The 17,410-nt window shown below is 41.7% G+C and overlaps 1 protein-coding gene across 3 annotated transcripts in view; it reads left to right on the top strand.

Annotated features, from left to right (window-relative positions):
* The window catches only part of MAP4K3 (mitogen-activated protein kinase kinase kinase kinase 3), a 65,647-nt gene continuing 48,237 nt past the window's right edge, over window positions 1-17,410 (top strand). For all 3 annotated transcript variants that reach the window (XM_066546409.1, XM_066546408.1, XM_066546407.1), the window contains exons 1-5: window positions 1-201; window positions 8,086-8,143; window positions 10,264-10,354; window positions 13,009-13,073; window positions 15,319-15,374. In XM_066546409.1, the coding sequence (XP_066402506.1) occupies window positions 91-201; window positions 8,086-8,143; window positions 10,264-10,354; window positions 13,009-13,073; window positions 15,319-15,374 (381 nt within the window). In that variant the 5' untranslated portion in view covers window positions 1-90. The remainder of the gene's footprint in view (window positions 202-8,085; window positions 8,144-10,263; window positions 10,355-13,008; window positions 13,074-15,318; window positions 15,375-17,410) is intronic.

Genomic DNA, 17,410 nt, shown 5'->3' with positions numbered 1-17,410 from the left:
TGGCGGTGAGCGCTCGGGGCCGCCGCGTTCGCTCCCCGTCTCCGCCCGGGGCCCGGGGGGTCCCGGCCGAGCGGGGCCTCCCCTGGCACCATGAGCGGCGGCGGAGGCGGGCGGGTGTGCGACCTGTCGCGGCGCAACCCCCAGGAGGACTTCGAGCTCATCCAGCGCATCGGTAGCGGCACCTACGGCGACGTTTACAAGGTGGGCGCTGCACCGCGACCTGGCGGGGTTGTCGCCTGTGTCCCCCTCTCCGCTGTCAAGCACCCCGGTCCTCCAAAATCTGGGAGGGCTTCCGTCGCCCAGCTGCGTGCTCTGGCCCTCCCTAGGGCAGAGAGGCCGCCCCTCTCTGGCGGGGTCTGCGCCGCCGCACCGGCACGGCCCCGGTGGGCGCCCGGCCCTGCCGCCCCCGCCCGGCCGCGTCCCCCGGGCGGCAGAGCCGGGAGAGGGGGCGACCCCCGGGGCCGGCGGGCGGTGCGGGACCGGCCCCGTCCCGGCTTCCGGCGGCCGTGGAGCCGCCCCGGCCGTCGGCTGTGGCCGCTGCTGCTGGGTGCCGGCTCGGGCGGCTGTGTCACGGGCGGAGCTTGGGGTCGGGTCTCTTCCAGAGCGAGCCGGGGGGTGTAGGGGTGTGGGGAGCTTACTAGCTCCGTTCCAGCCCAAATGTCATCGTATTAGTCCCGGTCGCTGCTCCCGTCGCCGTCTTGTGTGGGAATGCCGGTGTATTGTGTTTGTGCCGGTGTGAGACGTGAGCGTGACCCTGGGCAGGGCGAACTGTTGTTCAGTTGTTCTCATCTGTTAGGATGAGAGTCTTTCAGAATTCCGACCTAACTTCAGCAAACGTAGGAGAATCAAAGCTAAAGCAAAAGCAGCTAAACATAATTTGGGCTGGTTTTTCTTTTTTTTTTTTATAATGCATATTGTAATTTTTGTCTGCTCTGCCAGTGAATGTTGTTACTTGTGTATCCAGCTGGCTGTTGGGATGTGGCAGCCTCTCCCTGGGATAGGATCACGCTGGTTGTAACCTGCTCTTGTGTGGCCTTGGAGCAGAGGGAGAGCTGAAGTTTGTCGTGTGCAGCCTGGTGGAAGCATTGTTTGAACTGTGTACTTTCCAAGCATCTTCTTGGCCTGTTTTTGTCATCACAGGGTTTGTGTGAGGAAACTTGCTTTGGGAGGCAGGACTGTAGAGAAACATGCAGAGCTATTCCACAGTTTGAGGTGCGCAGAACTGGTGCTAATGCTGCCTTTCACTTTAGGTGAATGTGCCTAGAATGAAGTCTTGTTGGAGTTGGGCTGATTTTGGTTTAATCTCATCTCTCTTAAATGTCATGGAAGTTTTAGGACCTAAATCCTCTTGTTACTGCACTCTTGGTGTGCTAACTCCCTGCTTTATTAATTGTTTAATTGAAAGGGTGTTTTGTGTTGTTTGCCCCACCTTGCTGGCTTTCTTTGAGTATTTGTGTACTGTGCTGACCTTTTACTTGTCCAGGTCTGCTTGCTGTATGCTCTGGGTTTTTGTTTTTCTGCGAACTGTTTTATGTTGTGTGTGTATCTTTCTGCTGCAGGTTTAACTGGCATATTGACTCTGATACCTTATCAATTGAATTTTTTTCAATGTTCTGTGTGTGACTGAAGGATGTGAATTAACCAAGTCATCTGTCTTTTTGGTTTCATTTTAAGGATGTTACCTTCAACCGCAGAGTTTGGAATATTTATGTATGCAATACCACTGTGCATGTGAAACCTGTTAAAGATTTGTGAAGGTTTCCTTGATGTTTATCACACTTAGATTGCAGTATCCTTCAGTTTGGCACTGCTTGTGACTTTTTCTTGTTTGAGGCACAGAGTGGATTTGTTGATGCTTACAATATGCCTGTACCAGCTGAGATAGATGGTGATATAGCAGGACCAGGATACACTAGGCTGGTATTACAATTATTTCTTCTAGATGAGAAGTAAGTGTTTTCTGGTTAGATTGTGGACCCTGTAGGGAAAATGAGAGGTGCTTTGCTCTTGTGGGGGTTATTGCCTGTTTCATTCTGAGATGAGGTCTTGCCCAAGGTGTCTTCAAAGTGAAGCATAAAAGTAGCCCAAAAACAACAATGAAAGCCAGTTACTTCTGGCAAGTAGTAATATTGTCTGAAGTGTCATCCACCTGTGAGCTTACTAATGCCTTATCTTCTGTTCGTGAGTAGTTTCATAAAGCCCTTTCTTTTGCCTTCACCTGTCACCTGTAGGTGAACTTTGAGTGGATGAAATAATTGTGTGGAGCTGAAATCAGCTGTGTGCCAACAGTGCTCATCTGTGGTGGGGTTTCAGCAGAGTGCTTGGGCAGCTTCAAGCTGTAATTTGTGGTTTTGCCCCCTTAACAGAGAGAGCCATGTAGGAAAGGGTTTCTGCTGTTAGCAAGCAGGGATTATTGCCTTAATAAGCTGACAGTCTTGTTATGTTGAGTCTTGCTAAATGCTGACTTTCTGCAACCTTATTTCCTGGCAAAGCATTCAGGACCTGAATGCAGAGCAGAGTGACATCTACTTCTCTTACTCTGTTCTAAGCTGAGCTGAGCTAGGGCAGGCCATGGTTTAAATGTTTGCTTGTTTAGGAAAAAAATATATATATTAAAGAGAGGCTGAGTCACTGGTCTGGAGTTTATTGAATTTGACCTATGAGCTGATGGTGGGGACTGAACTACAAGGGTTGGAAGGAAAGGAGGATGTGGTCAGATGGATACAATCTTGCTGCTATGAGTCCTGCTCTCTAGGCTGGTATCTGGAAAGGGGCATGTCAGTGCACTGCCAGTGCAGATTTTTGGCTCAAGCCAATATTTTGCAGTTGTCTGCACTCCCACCGAAGTTCAGCTTTCAAAAGGGCCTTGGAGTAAATCATAATGGATTCATTGCAAGAAAGGTAATGGGTAACATGTCATGCTATTAGCTGTCTATCAAATATTCACAGTCAACAATATTGTGTATATTCTAGCTTGCAGCAGTGCAAATTTGTTGTAAGAGATGAAGTCTTATGTGAATTGCTTAGTTCTGCATGTATTTCTTGTGTGGGTCATTTCTGATTTTTGTATTTCTATGTTTCATTTTTGCAAAGAATTTAGTTGTATACAGTGGTCAGCAAAGTGTAAGAGAAGAATTAGGGTTTATTGATTGTGAATCAGAGATAATGTCCTGTCCTGCTCAGCTTCAGGAAATATTCCTAAAGTCAGATGAGGTAGTTGCTTAATTTTGTTTGCTCTGCAGTTACCCTTCTCACATTCAGGAAGACTTTTCTGTTTCTTGCTATGAAATTGGCATTGTAACAATCTCTAGTCCCAGATACTCTGTAAGTTGTGCCTTTCTTTTAAGGTTTGGGTCACAAAAGCTTTCCCAGGGTTTTCTGACAGAGACTGTGTTGTTAGGTTTCCTGTTTGTCCCTATTCCTGTGTGTTTGATTTTGGGAGTAACTGCACAGAGCTTGGAAGTATTTTCTGAGGTGATTGTAGGACCATTTTGTTCATGTCATTAATTTATATCGTAGCATATTTTTAAAAAAAATTATTGCTTTGGTTTAATAAAGGTTGAGCTTCATTTGTCATCTCACAGGTCACTTGTCTAGTGCAGGTGGACCCTTCCAAAGATTTTCATCACCTTACTGCAAAAAAGGCCCTTATTTTGCTGAAATTCGGACAGTTGTGATAATTAGTGAGAGGTTATATATTATACTGTGTTTGTCTTCTTTCAGTTCTTTTTGGCATTTATGGCTTCAACCAGATAACAAATGAAGACAACACAACTCATTGGGGTGCACTTTGTTTGAGGTCTCATTTTTCAGAGGGGAAAGCCTGGTTTTTGTTCACCAGCCCTTGGGCAGGGAGGTTGGTTTTGGTGAGGGAAGTCGTGTATCCACCAGCTTACCTGCCTCATGCTGAAAACTTCGGGTTCTGACTATTACTGCTTTCTGCTACCATCCATATTTTGGGGTGTCTGGTTGCTGATAGAGCTTCTGTGTGTTGCTGGGGGAGAATGTGTCCAGGTCAGATGAACCTGAATTTTGATGAACTTCTAATTTTTGGTGTCCTCTTCTCTACATGTGTGTGCCCTTGCTCCTCTTTCTCGGGGTGATCCACAAGAGCTTTAATTCCTCTTCAATTTGCTGCTTCTGAAATGTTGAAACGATGCTTTTTGATAGGCATTTTAGTCTTCCATTCTTCCTGATTGACATTACAGCTTTTGAAAGCTTCTTCACTTTGTTAGGAATAAATGTCTATATTTTGACATCTTTCTGTTCAGCTTTAATTGGTTTTTGAAGCTTGTCAGGTAGGCAGAGAGTGAGGTGGATGTTTTGCCATCCTGTTGTTACTGCACTGAATAAGTGCTATGGGGCTTCGTTTCTGGGACTGTGGTTTCCTTAACCAGTAATCTGTGCCAGAGGTTTTTGTTTAACATCAACTTTATCAAAGCATTGCTTTCTAAAACTGTGACTCTGTTGGGTTGTGATATTACACTTTCTACTAGAATGTGGAAGCTAATTATTTTTAGCTGGGGGAGGTGTGAGGGTTTGAGAGAGGCTGAAGAGAAGGGCTCTAAGGGCTGGGGAGTCGCTTGGGTGCATTTTCCTGTAGAGTGGAGCTAATCAGACTCAGGAAGCCTCTTTGTACATTGGGACCAGTTTTCCCATGGAGTAGTAACCTGTTTAGAAATCATTTTGTTCAATAGTTCACACAGGAAGTGGTCAAAACCAGAAGCCTCTGTCTTAGACTTTGCTTTTTCGGCTTTGTTGCAGCATTATTTGCTTTATATTATCAGTTTCCATTTGAAGGATAATCAAAGCCTGACAGCTTTTAGCTTTTATTTCTAGTTGGTGGTGATTTTTTATATAAATTTTTTTTCTGATATCCTGCTGTTGTTAGAGACTACACTAGTAATTATTTCCTGTTTAATTCGGTAGTGCTCCTTCAGTTTGACCTAGCAGTTGGAACTCCTGCTCAGATGGCAGTCTAGATCTCTGCAAGAGTATAGTTCTCTCAGCTGCTGATAGAATTAGCATCCTTCTATAGTTTTCAAGAGCAAACATTCTATAAATGCTGTATACATTTGGTATAGTGTCTGCATGTAGATGAAAGCATTCTAGGCCTATCTTTGCCTCTGGAAAACCCATATTTCCATTGACACAGTGAAATGTGCATTTGAAGGATGCTGCTCATGGAAATGGGTGGTGCTGTAAACCCCTGCATCACAAAAGCTGGGAATTAGAGCAGGTAACAGTGTAATTGGTAACAAAAAATGAGCCAGGGTTTTCTTACCTGAGCATCTTCAAAATTTTAGTTGCATTTTGTCAGCTCAGAAATACCTGTTTGAAATCATTCTTCACCCACTTACTGCTTATTGATTTTCCAGTCTCAAAACCCATAAGGAACTGGCAATTTCAGTGGGATTTTCCTAAATAAAAGTCTAAGACAGTGTCCTCCACGTTCTGAGGTGCTGTGTGGTACATACTTAGGCACCCCCAAATTCAGGGTCACAGCCAGCTCCAGCAGGTGTTCAAAACCATACGGTGCTTCAGTCATTCTCAGTCGCTCATTCAAGTGAGCTTGGAGAAGGAATTGCTTCACAGCTGATTATTTGAAAGGTGTTTGGGATCTAGTAAAACCTGTCAGGGGTATCTTATTCCCATCCCTAGCCTTTACAAGGAGCCCTTGTGTCACTACAATCAGAATAATCTTTTTATTATTCAGATTAACAAAGACAATTCATATTCCTGCTGTTGATAACACCTTCAATGCTGATAACCCAAATGGAACAAGATGCAAAATTATAACTTATACAGGCTCTCCACTTGGAATCATGTTTTTTTAATCTATGCCCTTAAGCACAGGGTAGCTGCTGTTGCTGAAGGTGTTGGTGGCCTGCATTAAATCAGATTTTCTTCCTCCTTTCTGGCTTTCATAAGCCCAGGAAAACTTTCTGTCCCAGTGTCTCCATAGGGACCTATGGAGCCATAGTCAGTGACACAAACTCCTGACAGCTGGACATAGAATTGTTAAAAATAAATAAAACAAAAAAATCATGAGCAGGGGGGCCTGTGAAGTGTTTTCATACTGGCTTGTGCAGAGTGTGTAACTTCAGGATCTTCTCTCTTGTATCCACTACAGTTGTATCTCTTTGATCATACTATTGGTACAAGTTTGCCCTAAAACAAGTCTGTAAGTGTTAACAAGTCCCCCTGATGATCACAGGTCAGCTTGGTTAAAGCTTCAGTAACTTTTCTTGTTTGTCTTGGAGGTTAAAAAATGCTGATGTTTGATTAATGAACATTTTGCTTCTGTTTGTTTCTTGCTGTGAACAGAGTATGTTAGGAAAAGAAATAAGGAGTAAAAATCCTAGCTCATGCTTCAGTGGTGGCACTTTCTCATGTGTTGCCTTTATTCTGTGGTACAGATGAAAGGAACTCATGTTTTTGCTGTTCTAAATGTCTATGCATCTTTTCCACCATTGAGGGTTGGAGATATTGCTGCCATTGGTGGGGTGGATAAATAATGAGTTACAGGGAAGGCTGCCAGAGAAAATTTATTTGTTAACTGTTTTCTTCCACAGTCAATCAGATTTGGACTACTCCTTGACTTCCATATGATTCCCACTGGTCTCAGAATCTCTCTGCCTGCAAATGATTTGCAAATGCCAGCGCTCCCAGCATTGCAGCAGTGTTGCCACGCCAAAGAATAGTGAGAAGCTTGAGATAGCTGTCCAAGGAGTGAGCTGAGTAAATCTCTAAACACAGGAATACCCTCTGCATTTATTTCCAGACTTTATTCTTGTTCACTTTTTATAGTCTTAGGGATATTTTCCCCTCCACTTTCCGTTCCACAGCTAGGTCCCAAGCTGCCATGTAACAAACCTTGCACATACTTGGTGAGTCCATAAAGGCTCTGAGTCCTGACATCCTGAAGTGACTTAAATGAGACTATTAGCAGCTTACAAGGTGGATCCCTGGCTACATGTTTTAGGTTCTGTAATTCTGGTCTTTGCAAAAGCAGCCTCTGAGCCCTGCTTGCCTGGGCACTGCAATCTGTACTCCTACAGGTAGCAAGCCTCCCCTGGGGAGAGAAGAGGCTGTAGCTGGGCATCCTTCAGGAGCTGCTGCTGCTGCTTTAGTGGTGGGAAGCAGCTTTGCTTCCCACCACTCCCCATGGCTGGGTGCACGGGCACAGAAATGCTCTGAAAGGCCTGGGCAAATGGCTTCTTGGCTTTCAATTAGAAGTCCCTTGGTACAGTTGTAGAAGAGAAATAATTTTTATAGTAATTTATGTTGCTGCTTAATGGCTTTTCAAAAATGTAGCTTCCTTGGTTGCTCAGTAGAACCAAGGCCTTAGCAGGACAGAGCTCTGTTGGTCAGAGCATGGTGCTAGTGGCGTCAGGGTTGTGGGTTTGATCCCTCTATGGACCATTCACTTAGGAACTGGACTTGATCCTTGTGGATCCCTTCCAATTCAGAACATTCCATGTGTGAAAATGCAGTGAAGCTCCTGAGTCATTGCTGCTGCAGTTGGCTGCTGTGTGTCTAAAGGGAATGTTTTGAGGGGAATGCTCCCTAAATCCTTTATTGCTGCCTTGCTTTTTTCAACCCTTTGCAGCAAGGGGAGGCTGTTTTTGGAGAAGGTTCAAGGGGTCTCGCACATAGCAAAATGAAGAAGAAGCATTGCATTGCTCATCTAGGAGTCTTGCAAGTGGTCCCACATGCTGCAGAGAACAGCCCTTGGTGTGCCCTGGATCCCTTGGCTGCTGAGAGACCCACGTGTGTTACACCTGCTTTTCAGACTCTCAGTGGTTGGTTTGTTTATGGGTTTTCACATAGAAGCAGAGCGTGGTTGAGGGCTTGCATAATTCAAGTGTTGTGTGGCATTGTAGCTTCCTGAGCAGACTTAAAGCTTCAGCTCTCATTATAAATCAGCTGTTTAGTGTTCCCCAACAAGTGGTTCCACTGTGTTAAACCCTTGTGTGCCTCAGTTGCTCTTTTGACTACTGCTGTCAGAGAGCAATAAGTCAAGAATGCAGAGGTGGGTGCTGCATTCTGGTTTCTAAATACTCCTTTTTTGTTTTTTTATAGGCTAGAAATGTCAACACGGGTGAGCTTGCAGCAATTAAAGTAATAAAACTAGAACCAGGTAAGTAGTTTCTTAACTTAAGTAGGACACAGAAACTTAAATATTTTTGTGCTTAAGATAACAATTGTACAAAATCAATCAAGTCCACTTATTGAAAGAAGGTGTAGGAAAAAGTACACTGTTCTAAAAAAAGTCCACTGTTCTGCTGTAGGAAAAAGTACACTGCTCTAAAAAATCATGGGAAACAAGATGTAAGAGGAAAAATGTAATTGGAGAACAGTTAAGTGAAAGCTGATTAAAATTTCATTGAGAATTGTGGGGTTTTTTGTCCTGTGTTTGACCCATGTGTTATAAAAATTTCTGGAACACAGGAAGACAGCAAGGCAAAAAACTTGCCTGGTAAAAGAGTAGAGGAAGAACTAAAAGAAGGGTGAAATAATAGCTGAACATTAGTATCTGGGAGTTGAGTACATTTCCTGAAAATCTTTTGGAGAGTCTGATTAGGACATCACTGCTAGATTTATGCTTGCACTGTGCTTCTGTGGTGATTTCACAAAGCACATGTGCCCTACAGATCAGTTCTCAGCCTGCAGTCTGTTCTATTAATAAGAGTAGGCCTGTTGAATAGGATTAATCTGGGAAGTAAAACATCCAGACTTTTTGTCTAACTTCTAACTGCTGGTGTTCCATTTCCAGATTTAATGTTGGGGTGTGTGTAATATTTTAACTGCCTGGTTTGATCCTTAAAGTCTGTGTGGGCAAGAAGGGAAAGAAGGTATTCAGTTTTTTCCATTTTTCCCCTTACAGTTCTGGATGGGGTTAGAAATGTTGTGTTTTCACAGTACGTACACATTTAAAAGTTCAAGACAGGACAGTATGTTACTAGGTAGTTCAAAAAGTGTGTGTTAATCACACTTCTTTTCCTCACACTGAAAGTGTGATCTCAAATGCTTCTGTCTAGTTCTGCTTCTTTGTTTTTCTTATGTCAGTTCCCATTGCTGGAGTCCTTGGCTGTGCATGACGTGGGTTATCAGTCCAGCTAACTGTGCTGTGGGCAGAGCATGGAGATGCCCTGGGGAAACTTACCCCCATGCTCTGGTGATGGGTGAATGATTGGCATCTTGCACTTCAGTATTTTTGGCAGCCTTTGGACACCTGAGTGGTGCTCAGAGAGTAGACTTCAGCTGCCCAATTTTGGAAGTTTTGCAGATTGGGGTACAGTGTGCAGACTGAGGGCTAACAATGTTTAGGGACTTGTTTTAAGGCTTTATGCTACTTTTATTTTGAATGCAGTGAAAATGCTGGTCACTGGAGGAATTGTGTCCTTTCAGGGAGGTCCATGTGTGAAAATAAATTTCTCTGTTCTTTAGTGTCTGTGTGTTTAAAAGTCTAGCCAGGAAGCCATCAGCAGCACACTACAGATAGATGTTGACTTGCAGCTTATGATTTGAAATTTGCTGTCAGTTAAATAAAACATATGGGAGTATCATGTTTCTGGTTTTAAATAACTCAATGGATAGGTCATCAGTATGTTAATGTACTGGGGAAAAACTTAAAACATTCCCAAAAGAAAAATATCTCAGCTGTGTGTTAAGTTTCACACATGATTTTCTCAGTGTGCACATCTGGTAAGAACCTTTAATAGAAAGACTGGGACAACCATGGTACCAAATGGTGAGATTCAGGTAAATATCACCCCTGTGTCAATGTTTTCTGGATGTGAGTTACAGTCCATAAATTTACATTCTTGTGGAGTCTGAAATGTTGCAGCAGCAGTCTACTAGTGACTGGTTTTGGAGTTTTTTTTTTTGCTTAGGAAGATGAGCTAACGAGAATGGGCATGTGGCCAAAAATAGCAAAGTTTTGTTATGCTTTTAGGAACCCAGGCTATTGGCAGGGCTTATGCAGATGGACACAGTGGGGTCTCGGGGAAAATAATGACTTGAGAAAGGGCTATCAGCAGATGTGAGGTCCATCTGTCCCAGAATGAAACTTCAGAATATCGTTACTTATTGCTAAGCCCTTGCTAATAAATACTGATTTACAGCTGATTTATGTCTGTGAGACTTGCAGATAATTAGTCTTAATTGCTAAGAATGTTTGTTTTATAAACATGTGCTGAAAGTTAAGATGTGACTATAACCCAGGCCAAAGAAAATACTCGTTCTACTGCATTTCAGGAGAAGATTTTGCTGTTGTGCAGCAGGAAATCATTATGATGAAAGACTGTAAACATCCGAACATTGTTGCTTATTTTGGCAGCTATCTCAGGTACAGTTTGTTTCTTTTGTTCACTTAAAAATGTGTCCCCGTTGCCTTGTAAAGGACAAATCTATAAGGTGACATGGGCAAAATATAATTTACCAAGTATTATCCACTTGTGTATTTTTTTCATTCACCTTCAAATATCTTCTATTTACTGCAGTGTCGCTCTCTAAATAATCTTTCTTCCAGCAAAATTGTTCAGTGACCACATAGTCATGTTTTCTTGCAAATAAGTTGATGCTTAAAAGCTTTGAATCTAATATATAAGTGGAAAATTAAGCAGAAGTATGTCAAGTATGAAGTGTCTGTGTATATGGTGTCTTGTAAATCTGTTTCAGTAGAATGTCTGTTTTTCCAACATGTGAACTTCTGACCAGAATGTGAAGGTTTTGTGTTTGTTTCTGGAGGTGAGGTTATTTGCATTGTAGAAACATTGACAAATGTACTCAGTTGTCTTACCAGCTACTTCTTTTAACCAGTTGTAGTGGGAACAGCTTGCTTAGCATAACTAATAAAAAGTTGCTTCTGGTGATGTTTTAAATTTCATGTGAAGACAGTGCAGAAACAACTACTATTGTTGCACTCAACTTTCTTGACCATTTTTGTATTGAAACACTGACTCTTCTGTTCACAAGCTGGAGGTGAGAGTGCTTCTTTTTTTGTCTGGGCAATCAAGTCACTCTCTTTGAGATCTTTTGCTGCCTGACCTTTTGTTTTCTAAGCATATTTCAACGCTAAGAAGAATAAGGAAAATACCATTGTCCTATACTTGCTAGTCATCAGCATATTGTTCCCCAGGGATTTCTTTTGTTTGTGTAGGGATTTTTCAGACAGTGACATTTCTGCCTTCCTGTTGGCCTGGGTGTTAAGTTGCAGACCCTCAATGGTACTGTTGGTCCTGTCTCTGTTTTGCTTGCTGCTCAGGCCATATGCTCTGTAGAAAGACTCTACACTGTTGCTCTTAGTTGTTACAGGGATCTTTACCTGTCTCAAAGTGCTTAGGCACAGTGATAAAAGGCTAGATTGAAACTAAGAAATGTAGTCACCTCTTCTGATCCTCTTATGTTCTTTTTCTGTTTTCTGTAGGGCTTTTGCACACTGGGAAGTGAATGCCCAGTAAGCAAGTGAGAATTTGCAATACTTTAATTCTTCATGTCTTTTACTTTGCTGGGAGAGTTTTGGCTTCTTCCCACTTTCACAGTGCTGCTACTTTTGGCAGCAAACAGGATGCAGCCACATGGGCCCATGAGTGCCCCCAAAAGTGTCCCTATCTTGAGTCCTGCATTATTGTGGGGAACAAAAAAGGGACTTGGAGATGCCTCTTCAGTGGTTCTTTCTTACTCAGCTTTCTTGCACGGGTTGTCACAGTACTTCTGTGTCTGGCTTTGGTCAGCTATTTCAGTGGAAAATTTTAATATTATTTTAAGCAAGGCTTTAATTGAGCCCTTAAAATGTATGGAGTTAACAGCCAGGGAATTCTGCTGCTTAAAACTCCTGTAATGCTTGGACAATACCTTTCCCACCCCTAGAGGAAGCAGCTGGGAATGTAGCTGTGAGGGCCATGTGCACCCTGGACATAAAAGGGGAGGACATCCAAGAAAGACAGAGTTCTCCTTGGAGCAGCAGCTATTCTAGCTGTCACCTGCTGGTGAGAGCACTTGCAGTTTGCAGCTCAGGAGATAAGCTCAGCACTTCCCCCATTGCCTTGCAAAAACCCTGACACAAATGTCTCAGCTGTTCTAACAGAGCCTTAGGAGTGCAAGACCAGGTCATCAGGGAGCTGCAGAACAACCATCAGTCTTTCTTTTGGTTCTCCTGTGTTACTGTCTGCTCTAAGGTGGTTGTATGGGATTTTTTTTCCACCTGAGCACTTTGATGGCCAGGAATGACTAGGCAAGTCCCAGATTTTTTGCTCTGCACAGTGCCTTTTTGTGGCCACATCTTAGCAATGAAAATTACTGAGTGAAAATAGTTAATGGCCATGATAGAAGATACTTTTAAATCCTTCAGCCCGTTATCTATTCTTGGAAAGCACCTTTTGTGGAGGTACAGTGAATCACACTGAATTGATTCCCTTAGTGAGGGAAGAAGAGCTAAATAACTTACCTTCTGACCCTGCCACCAAAAATATCCATAGGTTTTTTTGAAGGAAAAGACTTTATCTGAGCAAGTACTTACCCACAGCCAGTGCTGTGCTCTGCCTAGCTTTGACTAAAGCACTACAGTTTCATTTAATTTGCTGTGAAAGAAATTTAGTTGAGAGACTCCTGGGGCTTTTTGTTTTGTATTTTTTTTTCTTGTTTGTGTTAAATCCTGTGCTATGAAAAAAGTGGAGAAGTGAAAATAAGGAAGAAATAAGAACCCACATCTGTTTTGTCTCTACTCTCAGAAAAATGTATTTCAAAAAAAATCAGTGTGACTGTTTCACTAATGCTGTTTTTATTTTTTCATTAAAGTAGAATATTTTTGACTTTTTCATTAGTTACTGTTTAGACAGTGAAGTGTCACATGAGGACTAAATTATACTCATTATTTGACTTGTACTTTCCATAATACAGAGCATGTTGTGTTGTGCTTTATAGTGTTTGAGTCCTCTGACTTATCTTTTACAAGTCCTCTGCAAATCTGACAGCTAATGAATGGTTTTATTCACTCTTTAGACGAGACAAGCTATGGATCTGCATGGAGTTCTGTGGAGGTGGCTCTCTACAGGATATTTATCATGGTAAGTTAAGACTTTATTCCTTAAAATCTAAGTACAGCTTATTTTCAAAAATTGAAATGATTGCAGTGTTTTGGAACTAGAGGAGGAATTTTATTATCCATAATAATTCATTGAAGGTTAATTTTAGCTTATCTTTTACTTAATTGGTTTGGGTTTTGTAAATAACATTAGTGGGGCAGGGTGGGGGGGTGTGCTGCAGAAATTATTTCCATCCTTCAGGGCCTCATATGCCCATCACTGCTTTTCAAAGACTGTAAAATTTTTGGCAATATTTGTAAAATATTTGACAATCTTACATTGTAAAAAGAAAAAATTGATGTCTTGATCTGTGCTGTCTTGCTTCATAGCCATTTTGTTTCTGAGCTTTTGACCTTTATTTTAATATAATCTTCCTACAGAAACCTAGGTATGTGGATTGATTAGCTTGGATGCTCTTGTCCTTTGTAAACTGTTTGGATGTTTGCATACCAGTATTGTATTCCATGAGGATATTTCTGAATTTTTTCAGGGTTTTTTTAAGCTGGATATGTGACATGTGAAAAGGAAAGGTGGTCTCTATATTTGCTTTAGGCTTGGCTTCAGTGAGCAGTCAAAGAAACAAGGGCTGTCTGTGAATCTGTTGGATAAAGACAGGATCAATCAACTGCTTGCTATTTTTCAAGAGACAAAATCAGTTTTGAAGGACTTTATTGCCCTGGAATTAAGACCTTTGTAGGAAAGGAGTATGCTCTAAGTGAGTAATGGCTTTGGGGTTCTCAGGTGATGTTTTTTTTATTGAGGAAGTCTATTTATATTCTAACTTGTGAAGATTTTACGTGTGAGGGTCTCCTGTGCATAAACAGCTTTTTACATTTACCTTGGGTGCAATTAAAAGAAGCACCAATTCACAAGTTCCTGCCTTGTTCCTGTCATAGTTGTTTCAGTGTGGCCTTGGTGATCCTTTAACTCTTTGCTAATTTTGAGAAAAGCATCATGTTTAATAGGCTTTGTTTTGTGGGACACCTGTAGAGTAGGAAATGAGCTCATGCCACATAAATGACTGAGCAGATGTCTACAGGAGTGGCTTCCCGTTGCAGCTGATTTTTGGCTTCTCTGCTGGTAGTTAGAATGGAAGGTTCTTTTCTGCTCTTTATTATGTTTCAGAGGGTCCTATTCCAGTTGAACTATAGGCCTCTGTAACCTCGAGTCATTTAAGTTAATCAGAATGAAATTCCTCAAAACAAAAATAGATGCCTAGATCTGCCTACTGTGGGTGCCAGTATATATAGTTTTGTGTGGGTTTGGAGCTTTTCTTTCAGAAAAGAGAAGTTGGGTGTAGACTTACTTTGAAGATATGTTGCATGATACCAGCATTGTAGAAGCTAAGCATTTAGATTCTTTAATCTAGATTGGTTCTTAACTTTCTACTCCTTCAGTGTCCTTTGAGAAACTCCATCCACCTTCTCTTTGTTTTCTGTGCAAAACCTGAAAAGCTTACAGTCAGGACTGCATTTCCTGGTCTTAAACCCCTTTAATTTCAGGATCAAAGTCCAGTGACTGGAACGAGTCACAGACCATTCCTTGCTTGCCGCTCGCTGTTTTGTTTGCGTATTTGGTCAGAATTTAATTGTCTTCCTCTAAGAGATGTAAGTGAAGCTGGACCCTTGAGGGAGAGAAAGATTTCTCCTTCCCTTGGGAAACTGCTGAACCTGTTTACAGGGGGAGTTTGAGAAGGTGCTTGGTGTGGCAGGCCCAGGAGCAGCAGTGCTGCCAGCTGATTTCAGAGAAAGGCTGAGAAGCTGGAGGGAACAGTTTCTCTGGCAGTGGGAAGGATGGAAGGAGAGATCAGGTCACAAATGGTACAAAGAACTGCCCAGGGCTCAAAGGGGACTGAACAGAGTTGGCTGCAGCTCTGAGTCACTGAGTTGAAAGTCCAGCCCTTTATAGAAGAACACAATGGGTTTGTTCAGGGGAAAGAGTTAGGCTTAAATCATTACTTGTGCTTCTTTTTCCTAAGTACTGTGAGATTTAAATACAGAAGAATTAGTAGTTTCCATTCTAACCATACTGAACATTTTTGACTTTAAAAAATGCTATGATCTTTAGGGTGCTCAGTCTGGGATAAAGACTAAGCACATTAACTTAGAGACTAGTAGTGTAAGGTCCTGTCAGTTTGAATGAAAGTAATTGAGGTATGGATTTGGAATGGGCAGTATCTTACCCAATTTTGAGATTTTTTTTTTTTTCTTTTTCCCTTCTATTTCAGTGACTGGACCACTATCAGAGCAACAGATTGCTTATGTTAGCAGAGAAACACTACAGGTAGTGTCTCCTCAGGTTCTTGTGGTTGTCTTTTAATGTAAAAGTATTAAAAGTTAAGAATAAAAGCTACAAATAACCTGTGATGCCATGGAAATCCGGTAACTGGATGACACAGCGCTTTTCTCGGACTTTTGGGGAGGTCCCATATTAAAGCCTAGAAATTTATATAATTGCATAACCTCAATTACCCTGGATCATTTGAAGAAAGCTCTTGTCATCTTTCTGCTGTTAATTTTTTTTTAAGGGGGGAAGCAGTGTGTTTTCTTAATCTGTATTTATGGTATAAATTAGTTACTGCATGTTTGAAGGAAAATGAAAACACTCCATTTTGCATATCTAATAATTGATCTGTGCTAATAGGAAAAAAAATGCCTGTGTGCTTGAGATATTGAAGCCATTAGCCTCTCCTTGTGGGTTTGCTAGCTTTCATTTTTCTTTCCTAAGTTACAGGTTCAATACAGCAGTAAAACTTAACCAGAGACTGCTTTTTTGATGGATGTCTTACTTCCCTCTGAGAGAGCAGTTCTTGAATTGTAGTGAGGGCAAACCTGTTGAATGCCATCAGCTGAAATCTGCTGCCTCTCACTCTTTGAAGATGGCTCTGTTCCAAGCCATCTCCCTTGGTTGTCACTTAGCATCTCCCTGTGCTATGCCAGACACTGCTGCCTTCTGACTTGCAGGATGTGGCGCTTTTTTTTACTTACAGATCAGGCTTATGTGACATCTGGGAGCATTAAGGGGTTTGAGTCTTTAAACCCTTTTGTTCTTAGACACTTGTAGGATGGTTTGCATTAGAAGGGGCCTTTAAAGACCCCCCTACAATGAGCAGGGACATCTTTAACTAGATGACATTGCTCAGAGCCCTGTCCAGCCTGACCCTGAATGTTTCCAGAGATGGGGCATCCACCAGCTCTCTCTGCAACCTCTCCCGTAGTTCATCAGCATCACAATAAAAGAATTCTTCCTTTTATGTAATCTGAATCTACCCTCCTTTACTTGAAAACCATTACACCTTGTCCTGTCACAAGAGGCGCTGCTAAAAGTTTCTCCTCATTTTTCTTATGAGACCTCTGCACATTGGCTGAGGATGCCCTTGTTCCCACTGTCTGTATCAACAGTGGAGATACTGAAAAGTCTAGTGTGGGACCCTGAGGGACACCACTTGTCACTGTGGACATTGAGCTTGTTTACCACTGCTCTCTGGATACAATCATGTAGCAATTCATTACCCACCAGATAGTCCATCAATCAATTCCATAATCTTCTTAGATATGGAGGAGTAAGTAGTCTGGAATGGAATTTATGAAGCCATTTATTTGTATGGGAAGATATCTTGGTTAATATGTATAAATTGTATGTGAGAAAAAAGCTTACTGTATTGTGTTTTCTAAATGTTATTCATTGACCCATTTTTCTATATTTTAAATTGTCTGTAAATACATGTTTATAATACTCTGACCAAATATAATGCATGTAGTTCAGATAACTTGTTGCAGCTTATAATGGAACACCTTTCTCTCAAGTAAGAAGCCCGAGAATATAGGCTATTGTCCATCCGCAGAAGTAATTTGTCCAACATTAATTTTGCTACCAGTGTCCATGAATCCAGAGTCTCACTTGGATGCTGATGTTAACATTCAGTTTCCGTATTTAGAAGCCCATTGAATCCTCCATTTTAAAAATATACCTGCTGTCCATTTTGCTGGAATCTGTGGGATTTGATTCTGAAAAGATAGATCTTTTAAATATGACTTTTAAAGTAATAAAACTCTGACATTCAGTTTTGAAAATGGTGACTTCACATTCTTTCCAGGACAGTACTAAAAGTGTGTGAATTAATGGCCTTTGTATGTCAGTAGCATCCAGAGATTTAAGGAGTGTACATGGGACTACTCTGCCTAATGCCAGTTGTTGCAGTGGTCTGATAGATGCTGTGATTATTTACGCTTTAAATTTTGCAGTCAACTCTCTGATGTTTTGCATGAACTGGCCAAAAAATATGAATCTTTACATGGATATTTCCCATGAACATGGAG

Source organism: Molothrus aeneus, chromosome 3, assembly GCF_037042795.1.
Source record: "Molothrus aeneus isolate 106 chromosome 3, BPBGC_Maene_1.0, whole genome shotgun sequence".
NCBI classification, from domain to species: domain Eukaryota; kingdom Metazoa; phylum Chordata; class Aves; order Passeriformes; family Icteridae; genus Molothrus; species Molothrus aeneus.
Note: the sequence above shows the minus strand (reverse complement) of the source record. Positions and strands in the feature narration are given on the sequence as shown.